This window comes from Odocoileus virginianus, chromosome 18 (assembly GCF_023699985.2).
Source record: "Odocoileus virginianus isolate 20LAN1187 ecotype Illinois chromosome 18, Ovbor_1.2, whole genome shotgun sequence".
Lineage (NCBI taxonomy): Eukaryota > Metazoa > Chordata > Mammalia > Artiodactyla > Cervidae > Odocoileus > Odocoileus virginianus.
In genome coordinates this window covers 45,056,664-45,075,246 of record NC_069691.1, presented here as the reverse complement: position 1 = coordinate 45,075,246, position 18,583 = coordinate 45,056,664, and the positions used below count along the sequence as shown (strand labels likewise).

General features: G+C 39.4%; 2 protein-coding genes across 6 annotated transcripts in view; one reads left to right on the top strand and one right to left on the bottom strand.

The window, feature by feature from the left end:
• FZD3 (frizzled class receptor 3) overlaps window positions 1-14,083 on the bottom strand; it is a 97,234-nt gene extending 83,151 nt beyond the window's left edge. Inside the window, exons 1-2 of the mRNA XM_070480636.1 lie at window positions 13,945-14,083; window positions 4,984-5,508 (exon numbers count right to left, since the gene is read on the bottom strand). Coding sequence (XP_070336737.1) covers window positions 4,984-5,172 — 189 coding nt within the window. The 5' untranslated portion in view covers window positions 5,173-5,508; window positions 13,945-14,083. The remainder of the gene's footprint in view (window positions 1-4,983; window positions 5,509-13,944) is intronic.
• Window positions 13,840-18,583, top strand: part of FBXO16 (F-box protein 16) — a 54,785-nt gene continuing 50,041 nt past the window's right edge. For 2 of the 5 annotated variants that reach the window (XM_070480645.1, XM_070480648.1), the window contains exon 1: window positions 17,778-18,118. The gene's annotated coding sequence lies outside the window, so the exon portion shown is untranslated. Of the gene's footprint in view, window positions 14,012-15,535; window positions 15,607-17,774; window positions 18,119-18,583 lie in introns of those variants that run through there. The other 3 variants (XM_070480646.1, XM_070480649.1, XM_070480647.1) reach the window with 3 other exon arrangements.

Here is an 18,583-nt window from a genome sequence, read left to right as displayed (position 1 = left end):
CACCAACTCCAGGAATCTACTCAAACTCATGTCCATTGAGTCAGTGATGCCATCCAACCATCTCGTCCTCTGTTGTACCCTTCTCCTCCTGCCCCCAATCCCTCCCAGCATCAGGGTCTTTTCCAACGAGTCAACTCTTCGCATCAGGTGGCCAAAGTATTGGAGTTTCAGCTTCAACATCACTCCTTCCAATGAACACCCAGGACTGATCTCCTTTAGGGTGGACTGGTTGGATCTCCTTGCAGTCCAAGGGACTCTCAAGAGTCTTCTCCAGCACCACAGTTCAAAAGCATCAATTTTTCGGCACTCAGCTTTCTTCACCATCCAACTCTCACTCACATCCATACATGACCCCTGGAAAAACCATAGCTGTGACTAGACAGACCTCTGCTGGCAAAGTAATGTCTCTGCTTTTTAATATGCCATCTAAGTTGGTCATAGTTTTCCTTCCAAGGAGTAAGCAGTCTTTTAATTTCACGGCTGCAATCACCATTTTACAAACCCCTAATAAAATTCTTGACCTAGGGAATGACCAATGGCTGCTAAAATTATACAGAGTAACGGACAGACATTATAGTGCCTTGGAAGTATTCTTTCAAAACAGAAACAGAGGAACATGGTCAATAACACCACAGGGATGCAAACAGCAAAACAGAGTCTGAGAAAATCTGTAAGGCAAGTGTATTACAAGAAAAAAGGAAGAGGGGAAATGGAAGAAGAAATTAAAAGAGACATATCAATTGAATGTAATGCATGAACCCTGATTTGAAAAGCCAACTATTAAAAAACTGTGAAATTATAAGCGTAATTTGGGCTTCCCTGATGGCTCAGATGTTAAACAATCTCACTCCAATTCGGGAGACCTGGGTTTGATCCCTGGGTTGGGAAGATCCCCTGGAGGATGGCATAGCAATCTACTCCAGTGTTCCTGCCTGGAGAATCCCATGGATAGAAGAGCCTGGTGGGCTACAGTCCCTGGGGTTGCAAAGAGTCGGACACGACGGAGAGACTAAGCACAGCACAAGGGTGATTTGAAGATTTATTTGAACATATATTTGAAAATACTGAGGAAGTGATATGTTTACATATTTTGAGAGAGTCCTTACTCTATAGAGATATATATGGAAATATTTATGGATGAAATTATGGTGTGTGGCACTTGCTTCAATGTAACCCAGCTGGGTATGCAGTCATAAATGAAACAAGACTAGTATCAGTTGATAATTTTTGCAGCTGGATGATGGGTATATGGTGTTCCATATATGTCCACATAACTGAACTCTTCCTTAATAAAAAGCTGCGGGGAGAAAAGGCTAAAATTTGAGTTTGGATAATTGGGAAACTATTCCAAACATGCTTTGTTCTTTATGAGCCATAAAGGATACCAAGAATGTTCAGGCTTTGAGGATCTCTGTTTCCACTAGGATCTATGCACCTGCCAGTTTCTCATGCTATAAGAAAATCTTTAAGGAGAATTACAAAAGAAAACAGGAAATGGAAGCAAGTAGGAACCATCCCGGGAGTTTTTCCCTTTGATTATCCTATACAGGTTTAGTTTGAAGAAAAAAAAAGCAATCAACCTTCCAAAGAAATTAAAGACTGCTTACTTCACAATCTAACTAGAAGTAAACAGACTGACAAGCAGCAAAGAATGATGCTCTGCATTTGAAGAGCATTTTAACTTTTTAAAGTTCTTTAAAATACATGTAAATTGTACCATTTGATCTTAATAAAAACTTTGGAAAAGGGACAGGGAAAATACTTCCTAGAAGAAATCGACGCAAGGGAGTCACAAGATTAGGTAGTGGCAGAATACAAGCCTTCTATTCCTATTTTAGTGCTTCTTCCAGTAAACTGTACCCATCCTACTCAACTGGGCTTAATTATTCAATATAGGAAAAAAAAATGCTCAGATCTCTTTCATTACCAATAAAAGTCATAAATATCTGATAACATGTAGGTTCATAAAAATAGTTACTGAAAAGTTGTTGTTCATGTTGGACAGCTCCTAAAAATTTACTTGGCAATTTAGACAGTTCAAAATGGTGTGGGAAACTCAGGAATGAGCAATCTTTTTTCTATCAAAAGCCACAATACTCGGGGAAAAGAGAGACATCAAGTGAAGAACTTAAGAAAAATTTAATGTGTGTGTTCGTGTATAAACGCACGTTTTGTAAAATAAGAGAAATAAACATATTAACAAGGATCTTTTTTCCAATTTAATAAATGGACATTCACCCCATTTATTTGAACATGTTCCAACTTCAATGCCAGTATTGAGGAAGAATTCTCTATACACAATGAAAGAACACCCAACTTGTTGATTGTGAACAATAATAAGCAAATTTGAAATAACCCAAATTCTGCAATTTCTCTCCTGGCATCCTTAGCTCAACACCATATATTATTTCAGTCGAAGCACTCATTTTGACTCACCAAACATCAGGACAGGAATGAACCCAGGGCAGGCTTGAAGCCAGGGTCTGCTGAAAGATGCTATACCTAGGAAACGTCTTTCAACTCATCCAGTCCCACAAAGAACACTCAAGAATGTGCTGGGGTTACCTGTTCCAATTATTTGCTTCCGCTAAAAGCTGGCAAGCTGATCCAAAGTTCCTGGATCAGAGACAGGAGGGTGTCATCAGCAGACAAGTCCTTGTAAGGATCTAAGAATCCTTACTTCTATTTGCAAGTGTGCTGTGTTGATTGCTGACGTTCCATATCCTTTGCTATTATAGAAACTTTACACTCTCAGACTGTCAGGAGACTCTGTCAGTGGCATCACTGTCCTGATATGACAACCAAGTCAACTATTCCTGACATCACTTCATATCACCAGAGTTTTGTCTTACTCATCTAGGTGCTCTCCCTAGAATGAGTGAAATTCAAAAAGATGCAGTCTCACTGACAACAAAACACCTAGCCTATATGGGTATGTTTGAAGAGAGGACAGAGAGAGCTCACCATACCACCATTATGAAAGCCCCAGGGGCCCACAATGAGAGATGCAAGTTCATGTGAAACAAATACATTGTCTTTCTAGTACTTTCTCTCTAGGGTCACTTAGAAATGAAATTTGGAATAGAATTAACATTTGTGGATCATCTATTCTGCATCAAGCATTGTGCTAGCTACTTAAATCTCTCATTTAATCCTAATAGCCATTCAAGGTGCTTTTGTTATTGGTGCCTTTTCATACATGATTTTCACAAAGATGCTGAAGTGAAGTGAAGTCGCTCAGTCGTGTCCGACTCTTTGTGATCCCATGGACTGTAGCCATCCGTGGGATTTTCCAGGCAAGAGTACTGGAATGGGCTGCCATTTCCTTCTCCAGATCACAGAGATGTCAGGTGACTTAATTTTAAAGTCTGAAAGCTACTACTTGAAAGAGGCAAAAATTAAACCCAAATCAGTACGTAAATCTTTACGACTTATTTCTTACAACTCTATTTGCTTTCCAAAGGAGTTATACTGACTTAAAATGATACCAGAACCAAAGATATTCCTACTTCATTTTTTTGGTGAGAGAACTGGGTAGTTTTAATACCAAACAGGGGCTACCATACCTGGAACCAAATTCCTGTATTAAACCAATACCCATTTTCATATACCCAACCTAACAGTCTATACCAAATCTCTCCTTACCAGTTAGACTTTGTGTAGTCAGTGGAAGAGCAGAAATATTTTATTCAACCTCTACAATACGTTCAAGTATTTGGACTATACAAGTTGCCCTCTACATTTCAAAATCTATGAATAATAATCTGTCTACAAAATTTCCCAGACAGATTTATATTAGTTTACTTGGAAGTACTAAACCTTTGAATTTTACTATAAAATGAAGATTCCAAAACACGTAGTATTCAATTTGCTGAAAGCACTGTAACAAAGGATTAAAGACAAAAATTAAAAAAAAACAAAACACTGTAAAGTCTATGTACTATGTAGCTACATTAATATTAGAATACGGGAAAATGGTAAAAGCTATCACTTTAAGAGAACTGACTCCAAAAGTACTGTGCCAAGTACTTTATAAATGCTTCATTTTGTACCTTCCAAAATGTTAACTCTATTTTACAAGCAAAGTGACAATGGTAGGAAAGTTCAAATAACTTGCCCAAAGTAATACAGCTAGAAAGTGGTAGCTGCTGCTGCAGTTTGTACAACTCCAAAGATTTTACCTCTTATTGTCACAGTTTACTGCCTCCTAATTCCTATCTGGTAAACATATCTTTATCTACAATTCTAAAACCATTATTGAAACACATACAAAATTAATTTTTAAAAGAATTATTTAAACCTATTATTAACTATATCCATTAATTTGTCATAGCTTCTAAAGTAAAACAATTTAAAAGTGCCTAAAGAATTATCATTAGAAAAATTCAAGTAAGGCAACAGATTTTCATGAAGTCCTGAGAGGTCAAGAACAGATAATTCACACAACAAAACCGTTATCACCGCTTGGGAGTTACTGTTCTTAAATTGATGTGAAGATAGTAAGACCAGGATACCATCTTAAGTATTTAAAACAATGTAAATACTGTAAACCCACCAGCCTAAAGGCTGAACCAAAGAACCCATTTTCAAAATCATGTTACCTTCAATATTTACTAAGTGAATTATGAATCTTATTATCATAGTCTGCTCTTTAAAGTCTTATTATCAAATAACAGAAAAGATGTAACCATAACTTGGACAATTTAAACTTCTGAAAGGCTATTACTTCCCCAGTTCCAATGTTTCAAATTTCTTCATAAAAGAATAATATCTGAAAACGAAGATGAGTCACATTCCCGAAACATGAAATCTTCAATCTATCAGAGTCTGAAACTAAATACATAACTTTTTAATGTACAAGATGCAGTTAAAAATAACATATTAGTTTTTCCTGTTGTTTATCAGACACATTCATTAGACTGATTAAAAGGGCAATACAAGAAAAATTTTCTATGACATGCCAAATAATAGATGAAGTCTTACCTCCATTGCTAAAGCGGCCGTCTGTTGGTCATAATGATTCAGAAGATTGGGCATGAAGGTAGTATTATAAGGCAAATCTTGGCACATCCTCAAGGTAATAGGCTCACAAGAAAACAAACTGTGCCCACCTATATGGCCCACAAACATAGTCAAGGGCCACAGATAGAAGACAATCCAACTCATAGCCATGCTTCCTTGATTGAATGAGATTCAGATGATCAGGCCTACTCAATATGTATTTTAGATCTTTGTACACCTGCAGGTCTCAGCTTGAAAGTACTTCTATCTTACTGTTAAGTTCTTCAAACAGAAATACTCTTTGCACCGTCAGAGGTTTGTTAGCTTGGTCTCACAAAAGGCATTTGTTTTGGTTTCACAATATGGGAAAATGACATCATCTTGCCTCTTCTTTTCATTTTATTACATCAGGCACCATTTGGCCAACGTGTCAAGTTGATCAACCACATTCCCAAACAACAGATTCCATCTTAGGAGAAGAGCTGTTTCTTCCTTTGATTGAAATATCTGAAAAATAATTTTTTAAAAAATGAGATAAATTAGCAATTTCCTCTTAAAATATTATAGGCTTGATATAAAAACTTTGATTAGCTCAGTAAAGCTGCAGGATACAAAATCAGTATACAAAAATCAGTTGTGTTTCTACACACTAACAATCAGCTACTAGGAAGAGAAATTTTAAAATACTGCCTTTGGGACTTTCTGGTGGTCCAGTGATTAAAACTGCATACATCCAGCGCTGGGGAACCGGTGCACTCCCTGGTGGAGAACTAAAATTCCAAATGCCGGGCGTGTGGCTAACAACAACAACCACAAACTTTGATGACAGATATAATACTGCCTTACAGGAACATACATGGGTATTTCATAAAAAAATACTATAGTTTTTCTACTTATCATTCTTGCTATAGATATACCAGAGAATCCATAAATTGCATTTAAAGGCACTATTTCCTCCCTCAGTTATTTATATAACATACAGTTTAATTTCCCACCTATAATGGTAGTTTTTCATTTGTCACAAGACATAATTGATCCATTTGGAAAAACTTGCATGCTGTTGTCCTAAATTTTATTTAAATATCTGCCACACTTAATAACAAGTTATTTAAATTTTATTGTATATGTTTTAATCATTAAATGATTCGGCAGATGGTATCTGAGAAAGGTGTAAAATATAAAAAAATCAAAAGATACGGATTCAAGCCTCTTCCCAACTATGTGAATCACTTAACTTCTCTGAGCTCAGAATTTTCCTTTCTAAAAATTGCACCTCCCTATCAAAGATAGCATGAGTGAATTATAAAATAATGTACTCTATAAAAGGTAAAGCAACATCAAAATTTAGGTAGTTTTATTGCTGAATTACAGCGGATATAAAGATTTACTTCTATTAACCAATACTGAACTGGCAAACAGAAGATTCTAAAAGTAGTATCAGGACATTTTCTCAACAATGCTTCATCCTTTTAAATAGTACAAAAATTTAATACATAGATAGAGAAGATAGATAGATAGATAGATAGATAGATAGATAGATGCACAGAGAAAACGTTTGACCAACAAATGCTTCATTACATACAATCAGGCTGCAGAGAAGAGTCAACCCTAGAAAGTTACAGTGTGGGATATGAAAGATTTCCAGAGTTTCTATCAAGTTTCAGAGTCTGACTTGACACTGCCTTTCCTACAGGCTTCCCTGGTGGCTGAGACGGTAAAGAATCTGCCTGCAATGCTGGAGACATGGGTTCGATCCTTGGGTTGGGAAGATTCCCTGGAGGAGGAAATGGCAATCCACTCCCCATTCTTGCCTGGAGAATTCCACAGACAGAGGAGCCTGGCAGGCTACAGTCCATGGGGTCCCAGAGAGTTGGATGCAACTTTCACTTTCACTTTTTTTCTAGGGACAAAAATATGCATCTCTTTGGGGGCTGGAAGGGTAGGTAGAGTGGAAGGCAGGAGTGGTAGGAAAAAAGCATATTCTAAAACTATCATACTTCCATTTGGTTTTGTCATGGTGTTAAGTCTGCTTTTACTTTATTTTCGTTTCATAGATGTCAAATATTTCTGTTTGAACTACACAAATTTGGTTGGGAAAACATGAGAAAGTCAGGTTCAGAAATTCTCAGAGACCCAGGTTAACAAGACACCTCAAATAGATGTTAGGGCCCATGACAGCTTAGACCTTGGGAACTTGAACTGGCTTGGCTAAAGCAGAAGAAACTGTCCTTTGTGCACTACCAATGACAGGGACCCCTGCATCCCAAGTTTTAATTACTGGGCAGAAAAAACTATTTGGAGAAAGTAAAGCCATGGCTGAACTTCCCAATTTCTCCCCCAAGCATATGGTCTTGAGTAGAAGAAGGCAAAAGGAAAGTCTACAACCTTAGGAATAACCAAAGTTACGAGCAACCTCTGCCCTAAACGTCTAATCTCTCTAATACTGAAATCTCTAAATCAGAAATATTTGTTAAAGCTTCTTGGCCTGCCATATTTTTTTCCTCCTTCAAGCTGGGCCCAGAAATGTGATGTCTGGCTATGGAAAAGTGATATTAAACACAGTCATGTATATTTAAGCTTAATTACCATGCAGCACGGTAACAATTATGCATATCATTAAATGTGTCAAATAAGCCCTGAAAGCTTTATTTGGCTACAGTATCAAAACATCCATATAAGTTCCATTTTTGTAGTTTGCTGCTATGCAGCATGTTCATCTGCTTGCAACTTAAAAAAAAAATTAAAGGGAACATTGCTCCCTACTGAATATGTATATAACAATGAGAATTTCAACAATTTCATTTAGGCTATTTTTCAAGCAGTATGGGTTCCAAGTTTATGGTTCAAAGACTACCATACAAAACTTGAGGAAGAAACAAAGTAATATTGAGTTTTTTAAACTAGATGAGAAACCCCCTTATACTTCTGTCTACTCTATTTTACTTGTTTTTCTCTCAGTTATTCCTTTTGCCTCATTTACAAACAATGCTTCTCACAGACTTACAAAAGTGCTTTCCTTTATGTACTTTGACATTCAAATTTCCATATATCAAAACATTTTTGTAAAATTATTATGTTAAGTTGGGGTAGAATAAAACCTTAATACATTAAGACTGTAGTTTATCAAGATAAATAAAAAACAGTAGAATGCAATGAGACAAGAAGAAAAACAGGAATAGTAAAAATATTAAGGAACTTATATTTCTTTCAAATCAGAGGTTTCCTAATGTTAATGTGCAGCAGATTCATAGAAACCCCATAAGTCTAAGAAATCCAAACCTCTGGAAAATGAATGATATACATGCATTCTAACAATTATCTCGGTACTGTTACAAGTGATCTATAAGTCATATTTTGAGAAATGCTATCCTAAAATAGAATAGTTTAAAACAGTATAGGATATTTGCACATAATTATGTGCTTAGCAAAAGTAATATATAAAATGAATTTTTTAAAAAGCAGATAAAGAGTACTACTCTAATAGAAAAATGGAAAAAGGACATAAATTTACAAAAGAAACACAAATGGCCAACAAACATATGAAAAGATATTCAACTTTACTAATAAAAACATACAAACATGATATATAACATTTTGCCAATCAGATGAGCAAAGTAAGAATAACAGAACACAGTATAGGAGAGGGTGCAGAAAAAAGAATATATTCAACATTCCAACACTTGGAAATACTTTTCTTTTTCTTTTGCTGTCCCACACGGCTTGCAGAATCTTAGTTCCCCGAACAGGGACTGAACCCGGGCCAGGGCAGTGAAGTGTCTAACCACTAGACCACCAGGAAACTCTCCATTTTCAAATACTACTGGAGGAAAAGCAAACTAACTGGTATTTTAAAAAAAAGCTATGGACATCAAAAGCCCTTAAAATGTATATAATTTGATTCAGCAAACCTGTCTTACAATTTGTTCTAAGAAAGTAAGCACGAGCACACATGCTGTGTGCCTGAAACGTTGGTACAACACCGTTTATGAAATAAAAACTCAGAGACAGCCTGAGAGTCTACCAATAGGAATTGGTTAAACTAGGGCACAAACAACACATAACACACTCAGTGAAAATGACGAGCAGGATCTGCATATACTGACTTGAGAAGACAGTAACAATAAAATAAGTGAAAAATAAAATTTTAAATGGTATACAAAACAGCAACACTTTTGTCAAAAATATACATACATGGAATAGAATAAAACTATATGAATTGTTTAAAAATACAATATAATAGGGGCTTCCCTGGCAACCCAGTGATTAGGACTCCACACTTCTACCTCAGGGAGCTCGAGTTTGATCCCTGGTCAGGGAATTAAGGTCCCACAAGCTGCACAGCGTAGTCAAAAAATAAAACAAAACAAAAAAATAGTAAGGTATTATAAATGCTGAAATGTTACTTTAAAATCTGTCATATGTTATTTGTGTATGGGAAAATTAAGTCTGCTAAATCTATAAATGTGTGCTGACAATAATACTAGTTGAATCAATGATTTACTGACTTGTTTAAGTAACAAGCCAAGGGACACAAAAATGCCCTACTACAGGTAGCAAGAGAAGTAAAAAAATGGTGATAAACTTAGAATGGGTCAAAAATTGATTTTCAATACTGAAAAAAAATCAGATCACCTCTCAGGTGAGTCAAATATTACGCAGTTAAAAAAAATACACTTTTGATATATATTCTAAATTGCTTTTCAATAACATAATGAAATAAATGCTTCTAATCAGGATCACGTGAGTATAGATAGAAAGCCATTTTTCCTAAGAGAACCATCCTGGAAGAAGCTGTAAGTTTCAGACAGCAGGACACAGAAAAGGTTGAGGAAACCAAGAAATACTGACAAAATACAGCAACTGATTACACAAAGGTTAAAAGTTTTTTTTGCATTTTTTTTTATATTATATCTTTTACTATAGGAATCTGCAGAATCTCAGCTGAATAAAGGGAATTGCTGGATTAACTGGAGGGAACAGTCTCAGGCACCAAGGACCAGTAAAAAATGAGGGGTCTGGCAAACAGCTTTTCATGCCCTAACCCTGAGAAAAGAGACATTCACTTCTTTACAGAACAATATAAGATATGTGGAAAACTAATTTCAGATTAAGTGACCTGATGGTTATTTCCTCAGAAAACAAAAAGACTAGATACATTTAACCCTACACTTTAATTTTTATCAATGTGTGACATCAGGAATCTGATATTCCCCAATTTACCAGTTCTCTTTTGATGATAAAAAGTAACAGGCCCTAAAGTAAGTTGAGTATTTGTCCTGAAGAACAGCAATAAAGGGGATGCAATCTTGGAAGACTGTCTTCAGAGGCTGGCTACAGACCCAAAGAACTCAGGTGGGAAAAGCAGGAGATGGCAACTGTGAAGAGGAAAGAAAGCAGGCAGAATCCCAGAAGAGACAATGACAAAAGTGGGCCCTGGGGGCTTGTCAGCAGGGCCCTGCAACAAAAGATGTTAGCAATTCTATTCCAACTCACACTTTCTGTACAGAAAGTGATTCCTTTCATCTTTCTCAGCTTAGATTTACTTATCTTGACACACTATAAATGTACATACCATTTTGCGTTTCCAATTCAGAAACTGAAGGTTGCCTGAAACGCACTGGCTACAATGGGAACTGGAGGATATTCTTTTGTCTTCTTTCAGAGTTTTCCAAGACTGCGTTATAAAGATTAGCAATCACTACCTCTGAAGCTTCTTCTCTCAAGGCAATTATCGTCTTGTTAGAGAGCAAAGTACACACTGAGAGCATATTACTGCTCAAAGTGCTAGATTCCTCTTCTGAAACTCACGTGGGTTTTGGCCTTTTGCTTTCCATATCTTATTTAAAAAATAAATTCATTCTCGGGATACTGTTTTCTGGTTGCGAAAGTTTATATAGCTCCATATTTAATTCATAGGGCCTAGATTCTTACTAATCTCAAGTTATCACTTTGCTACTTTATCTAATTTTTAAAGTCTGTCTAGTCATCTACTGATTACAAAAGATAATCTAATCTTCCAGTGTCCTGAGTGATGGGGCTTAAAAAAATACAGGAAAAACAAAGTTTAAAATTAAAATGAATAGTAGGCATCAAAATCCAGTCCATCTTACAAATTATACATTACTTTTAAGACTAGAGAAAGCAGAAGATTTTTTAAAAGTAAAAACAAAACTGAAAAGTTAAAAGATTGCCAGAGTCTGGACTTAAAAAAAGAAAGTCAGGTTGAAATTCTAGCCTGGTTTCCCTTTTCCATTAAAATGTGTTCAGAAAATACTCTAATATCAAGCTCCTGATTTTTTTTCCCCTTTAGCATGGTTGCATGTTTTGACTATAAAATTGGTTTAATGAGATAAACTTTGGGGACCAGGATTTTTTTTTAGGCCTACTAGCCTAGTTGTTTTTTCTTAAACTTCATTCACAGTGCATTCCTTGGATCCACCAAAACTATTGCTAGTTCTCAGCATAACAAATTGTAACTCAAAGATAGATTCATCATTTAACAGTCAGTTAACACTGTTTTCTAGTCAAAGAGGAGTTGTAACTCTTCAAACATTCATTCCTAACCTTCTGGAAATGCTACTATTAAAAACCTTCACTTCTTTCCTCAAGATGCTGTGACCCTTCTTCTCCCAAATCTATACTGAACAATTCCTCATACATATTTCAAAGTCTTGATTTTCATTTGCACTACTGCTCTTTTTGCAGGCAGCTGCAGCTTTAAACGTCTCTAATTCTACAGATTTAGGGGTTAAAAGACACTTGAGGCCAACACTGCTCTTCCCTGTGAAAGAAGGTAAAGATGCAGTAAGAACTGTTTCCTACCACATGCCTCCTGAAGAAAAGAAAGTCAACAGCAGTCTAACATCAACAAACTAACATGCTCAGAATAAGTTTTCAGTATGAAATCTCATAGTTTTACTAACACATACGAAATTTAAGTTGAGGAAAGATTTTTTTTTCCTGTCAAGTGGGCAACAGAGGACTTACCATGACTTTAAAACCCCCTCTTTTTGCCCAATGATGACGCTCTCACAACATTGTGCTATACAAAGATAGAAGGTGCACTTTACTATTATCTTCACCTCAAGCCTCCCTACTTCAAATATCTCAATCATGGCTGAGGATCTCTCTAGAAAAAATCCACCTAAATGTTCAAAGCACAAAATAAAGCTCAGAGGAACACAGTACCTAAGATGAAAAAAGGAATGAAAGAACGTGTAGTCCTTTCTTCTTCTATTAATAGGGCACTGGTAGATTTAGGAGAGATGTAGAGGCAAGGAATATTAGTGGATGAGAAAAAAAAAAAACCGGAGGAGGAGGAAAGAGAAGGTAGGACGGTAGGCTTTACTAATTACCTTATTTTCCTGACAGTTTCAAAGCACTTGGGGGGAGGGGGATAGAGGAGGAACCTGTTATTTCACTAAATAAAAGGCAACACTGTAAGAAGAATCGCATCTCAATTATCTTTTATTTTCAGCTCTATCCTTGCAAGCCTGCCCACTTAAGCTTTTACATCACTTTCCTATCTTATTACCTCTATGCTGTAGTTTGGTACTTCAAGCAAACACTTTTTTTTTTTCTTCTTCTTCTGGAGGAAAAAGATGGTATTGATTTGCTTAAAAGTACGGATGAGGGGGAAAAAAAAAAGTACCGATGGAAAGCATTATCTTGAGGAGAAAATGGTTCTTAATAACCGAACTACGGATTTATCTATTCCTTTGACTGTCAACACATCACTAAAGGCTAAAAGAAGTCTCAAGAGGAAGGTAACATCCCCCAGGGTCAAGTCTTTGTCTCCTGGCTCCTGCGGTATTGGCTTTGCCAAGTAACCCAATTCCCGTAAATAAACATTACAGGTCTCTCCAAACTACTTCTATAAAATAAGATCTTGTTTGACCAACCTTATAGAGCAGTCATTTATTTCTATAGCTGCTGGTCTGCTCTGCTGCTCTGTCTACATTCAGAAGGGAACCAAAATCCAAAATTTCATTTATTCTGGGCCAAAAACCAGACCTTTTTTCCTCCTTCCCAGATATTTTGCAACTTCAAGTCGACTCCTCTGCCTGTATTAGTGGCACATGGTTTTGTTCTTTTAAAAAAGAAAGAAAGAAGGGAAAAACACCCTTTTTTCTCTTATTGAGGAAGGCACCTAACTCTGAAAAAGGCCTCTAGGAAGATGCGAAAATGTCTTGAAATGTTTAACAGCACCTTATTTCAGAGGCTATGGATGAACCTCCCCGCGGTACGCCAGTGCAAACACACGGAGCGTCCAAGGGGGCAGAGGGGGAAGCCTCGAGGAGGAATATGCAGACTTTGCAAAACTGATGGGAGGGAGGAGAGGGGACAACTTTTAGGACTAGAAACAGGAGGCAGTCCAGATGCTGCGACGCCGCCCGAGCCCGGGAAGCCCCGACGCGGGTCCCGGCGGGCCCCCGCGCCCCCGCACCCAGCCCTGTCCGTATTGTCCTCCCAGCCAGCGGCCGCGTCCTCCACCCACAGCCCCCAGCGGCCCGGGAGCGCCACACGCCCCCGCGGCGCCGACCGAGCCCCAGGGCTGGGCCGGGGGCGGCGCGGAGGGAGCGCGGGCCACACTCGAACAGGTTGCTCGGCGCGGGCTCGGGACCGAGAGGGTTAATCCAGTCGGCGGGCATCGGTCTGCCTCACCCCCAGCCCCAAACTCGGGCTCCCCCGCGCCCCGCCGGCCCGCCGGCCACCCCGAGAAAGCCCCGAGACACCCCTCCACAGCGCGGCGCCCAAGGCTTTTGTTTTGGCGGCGACGAGAATAACGATCCCTGAGGAGGAGGTGCCGCGGCTGCTGGTGGCTCTTCAGCACAGGGTTAGACCGAGGAGCGGGCAACCGCGGCGGCACCTCCTCAGTCCCCACTCCCGAGTCCTTTTCCCGCTGAGCCGGACGGGAGGGGGCCTGCACGACCCGGGGCTCACCTCACACCTCGCAGCCGGGCTCCCGGGGGGCTGCGGCGCCGGCCGGAGGCGGCCGTGGGTCCCTCAGGTAAACGGAGCCAGCGATGATCGCAGGCGCGCGCCTCGGAGCGACCGCGAGCTTTCGCGATCGCCCGGGCGCGCGGCCCGGCGGGGGGTTGGGGGGGGGGGGGCATGCGCGCGCACGTACGGCGCAGGCGCGCTGCGCTCGCGCCGCCGAGCACTCCCATCGTGAGCCCAGCTTTTGGATACCCGTCCGCAGGTTTCGTTGTTCTTTACCTCTAGCCGAGGCTGATGCCTGGCCCTGGCCCTCTCCTGCCCTCGCGGAGTCGTTCCAAGCTCTGGAAGCTTTTCTTAAACGCCCTCAGTCCCCTTTGCAAAGCTCTCCCTCCCTTCTCTGCTGAGACAGTGCTGCGACTCATCATTCAAGCCTGGAACGCTATTATTGCAAGACTACCAAAACCTGTTTCGAGAACCAGCGTGCCCCCTGGGGACCCGGGGATTGGAGTTGGTTAAGAGGCGGGTGCTGAGGGTGGTACTGGGTGCAGATGGAGGTAGTCAACTTTAATATTGCAGAGCTCCAAGCTGAAGCAGCAGAGCAGATACCCTCTTTACCAACACCCACTTTAGTGAGCAGGTGGGGCTTGAGGTTATTGGTGGCATTCCCCATCTTCTGTTCTTTGGGAAATGTTTCTTCTCTCTTTTTCTTCATAAGTCATTTTATTTTTTTCTACATAAGCAATTTCAGAACTTAAAGATTCCTTAGAAATCATCTAAACCTAACCTCTCATTATTCAGACAGCGGAAAAGAACGGCCCAGAAAGGTTAAAAAGACTTACCCAAAGCCAGGCAGCATTTTAAGGGCTGAGTCTGGATTCATTCATTCCAAGCCAAAGCTGATACTTCTGCCTCCATCATTTTACCTACCTTTCTTTCTCTTCCTTTTCCTCCCCTTTCAACCTAAATTTCACAGGCATCATTTTGTTCTCTGGTAGCACAAAGGACTTAAATACTTTGAACTTGTAGCATAGTATGACTGTATTTGACGTTATTCAACTGTACACTTGGTTAAGATCGTGTATTTGAATATAATCTTCTGTCTGAATCTTTGCCACCCCATGTTAGGAGACTGACCAAAAACAGCTATATAATCTGTGGTTTGTCCAAATCCTTAGGACACATCTCTGTGGCATCTTTAATTATAGGCAACTATTTTATACAAAGAAAACTGGACGTGTTAGTCCCTCAGTCCTGTCCGACTCTTTGCGATGCAATAGACTGTAGCCCACCAGGCTTCTCTGTTCATGGACTTCTCCAGGCAAGAATACTGGAGTGGGTTGCCATTCCTTCTCCAGAGGACCTTCCCGACCCAGGGATGGAACCTAGGTCTCCTGCATCGCAGGCAGATTCTTTACTGTTTGAGCCACCAGCGAAACAATCTTTTTTAAAGGTGCAAATACTGAGCTTAGACACTCATAAATATAGTTTAACATCAGAAGATGAGCTATGGGAAATGCATCATAAAAGAGATCTGAAATGACATTTTCAATTTCATTAATAAATACTAATGCAGTAATACTTTTTTTTTTTTTAGTAACATTGATCCTTAGACTGATTCTTATCAAGTCGTTGTGTCCCGTGGAGCCAACATTGCCTCTACTGAGGGTGAGTGAAACAGCTAAGAGCATTTATGAAAATCAGTGTGGACCTGCTTCAGGTACTTCTAGATCCCTTGTACCTTCAGATCCTCTAGAGATGTGCTGCTCCACATTTTTATGCAATTTACACATGGTCTTGTGAAAACTGTCAGGCATAGAACATATCTTGGCTCCTAGTGGGAGGTGGGAATGATGTAGAAATTATCATTGAATGTATCAACATGATCACATCTCAGAAATAGACCACTGAGTGAAAGAAGCGAACCACAAAGTATGTAAATCATGATAGCTGTTTAAAACAGTCACACTGTTTATGGGGCCAAACATGTATATATAATAAGCATAAAAAGTGGACAAGTGGGCAGCACACTAATTTCATGACAGTGGATGCCTCTAGGCAGGCAGGGTGGAAAATGAGATCTGGGCAGCGTGTAAAAGGGGCTTCAACTGTTAATCACACACACGAAGCAAAATGTTAACATTTTAAAAAATCTCTGCAGGGAGAAAAGCGTGTTTCTTAGGCAAGTCTGTAAACTTTTCTTTATGATTGACATGTTTCCTTTAAAAATAATGTCGAGGGACTTCCCTGGTGGTCCAGTAACTAAGATTCCACCCTCCCAAAGCAGAGGACCTAGGTTTAATCCCTGGTCTGGGAACTAGTGAAAGACAGGAAGTCTGGCGTGCTGTAGTTCATGGGGTTGCAGAGTCAAACACGACTTAGTGACTGATGAACAGCTGGGAACTAGATCCCATATACTGCAACTAAAGATCAAAGAAAGATCCTGTGTGCTGCAACTAAGATCCAGTGCAGCCAAATAAGTAAATATTTTTTAAAGGAATTTTTAAAAAATTTTAAATAAGAGCAATGTTAAATTTTCAAGTACACTGAGCCATTGTGCTCACTGTGAACACAATGTGAATGGTGTTGTTCAGACTTGGGGGATCGGCAGTCAGACTGATCAAGGGCTGAACAAGGGGAGGTCCAGAGGATGCTAGTTGAGAGGATCAATGAAAGGGACCTTATTTTCAGGGATAAAAATATTCAGCTCTAACAGGGATAAAGTGTCAGGCTTTAATCCCATCTTTCTTTCATTCAATGTTATAACCACCAATAGAAAGTCTTTAATGAGCAGGAACTTCACGGAGATCCAACACTCCCCCAGCGAGTTGTTAAAACTGGTCTCTTTCTGGATGAACCCGTTTTGAAACCATCAATGTTAACTGGTAATACATGATAATTTAGTATTGCATCTACTTACCTCCCCCAGGCCTCCACCCCTGCAAAAGTCTTTGTTTATTCATTTTACATACAGCCTGATCATAAAACATACAACCATACATAAAACCACTAGGCTGGAATTCATACAACATAAGTTCTAATTGAAATTTGGCCACTTATTGATCCTTTGTCAACTCTAAAGAAAGCAGCAACCTCCATGAGCTATACTTTTCATTTTCTTTTTAAATAGGAGATAGAGGAATGCTGCCTATTTCAAAACAATGAAACAATATAAACATAGGGTTTACATTTATTTACCTTGTAAGAGTACATTTTTATTTATTTTAGGAAACATGAGATAATGAGAAGAGTCTTCGTTTTTTTAATTTGGTTAGCTGCTGCCCATAAGGACTGCTTTACGCTTCCCAGATGTCCCTTCTGAAATGTTGTTTTTCTCCAGCATTAGTTTATAGTTCTATCACAGTAGTTATTTCTACATTGCATTTTCAAATCCTCCTCATTAGATTTCTTTTTTTATCTTGCATTCTCACTCTGCCTCTCATTACATGGTAGATGCTCCATAAATTTAATTAATTAAATTAGACCAGATCGTAAACTTTCCCAAATTTGGAGTTATCCTTATTCAGGCATGCCATCTGCTGGTTCCCTGGTGTATCTGTTAGTTGGCCTTAATTCCTTAATCCAATAAATTAAAATTCATGTTGAAGCGCTGCTGAGTTTGTGTGTTGGGCAATTTTCCCACGTCCTTCCACTTCCTGTGTGCAGGTGCTATTCTTTCATTGAACCTCTCCAGAATTGTTTTTCCTGCAACCTTCTTTTACCTGTTGGCCACTCTAAAAACCCGGAGAAACGGAGTTTCCGTTTCAGAACCCTGGAGTGACCAGAACGATGTAACTGGGCATGCTCAGTAGGTTGGCCTGATTTGGAACATACTTCTGGCTTGAATGGGGGCATTTAATGCTGTTTGTTTCAGGATTGGCTGCATCTTCGTCCTAGCATTATATTGAGAGATGGCAGCCTTTCCCACCCTCTGGGCGCTCACACTTTTCCATTTTGTCCGTGTGCCCAATTTTGGAGCCAGCCCTCTAGGATCTCCCGGCCAATCAAGAGACCACACATTGTTGCCTAAGAGACCCCGGATGCCAGCGAAAAGATTTATAGGTAGTGATTGGCCTACTGGAAGGGGGTGCTAGACGGTGTCACAGAAACAGGAGCTATGGCAACGCCAGCGCTAGAGGCTTGAGGAGAAAGACCTGGAGAGAAAGAAAGACTTAAAGAGGTGAGACCAGTGATCACTGCATGAAAAAGATGGAGACTCTTTTGAGAGCTCTTCTCTCAGGTCCTCCTGGGCTCCTCACAAGCCTTGGCAGTGACCCCGGGAGTTACATTTTGCTCTGTGTTAGCAGTTAAATTACCAGATGCATCATATATATGAAATTAACAACCAACAAATAATTATTTCTGTGCCTTTCAAAGCACTAGCTCTTTGCGTTGTCTTATAGTTTCTCTTTGTTTCCACCTAGTTGAATATAAGATGAATTCATATTTAAATCTAACCGTACCCTATTTCCCGATCATTTCCTTGTAAGCTCTTATTTCCTTCTCTGATGATACTGTAGTGTGCATTGGGTGAGCTGTGTGTTAGTGGAGAAGCTCAACCCTGTTCTGCTATGTAAATGCCAAATAAAAAACCGATTATCCTGAGTCTAACCCCAATGCTCAGTTCCTAATGTTGAGTTTTACC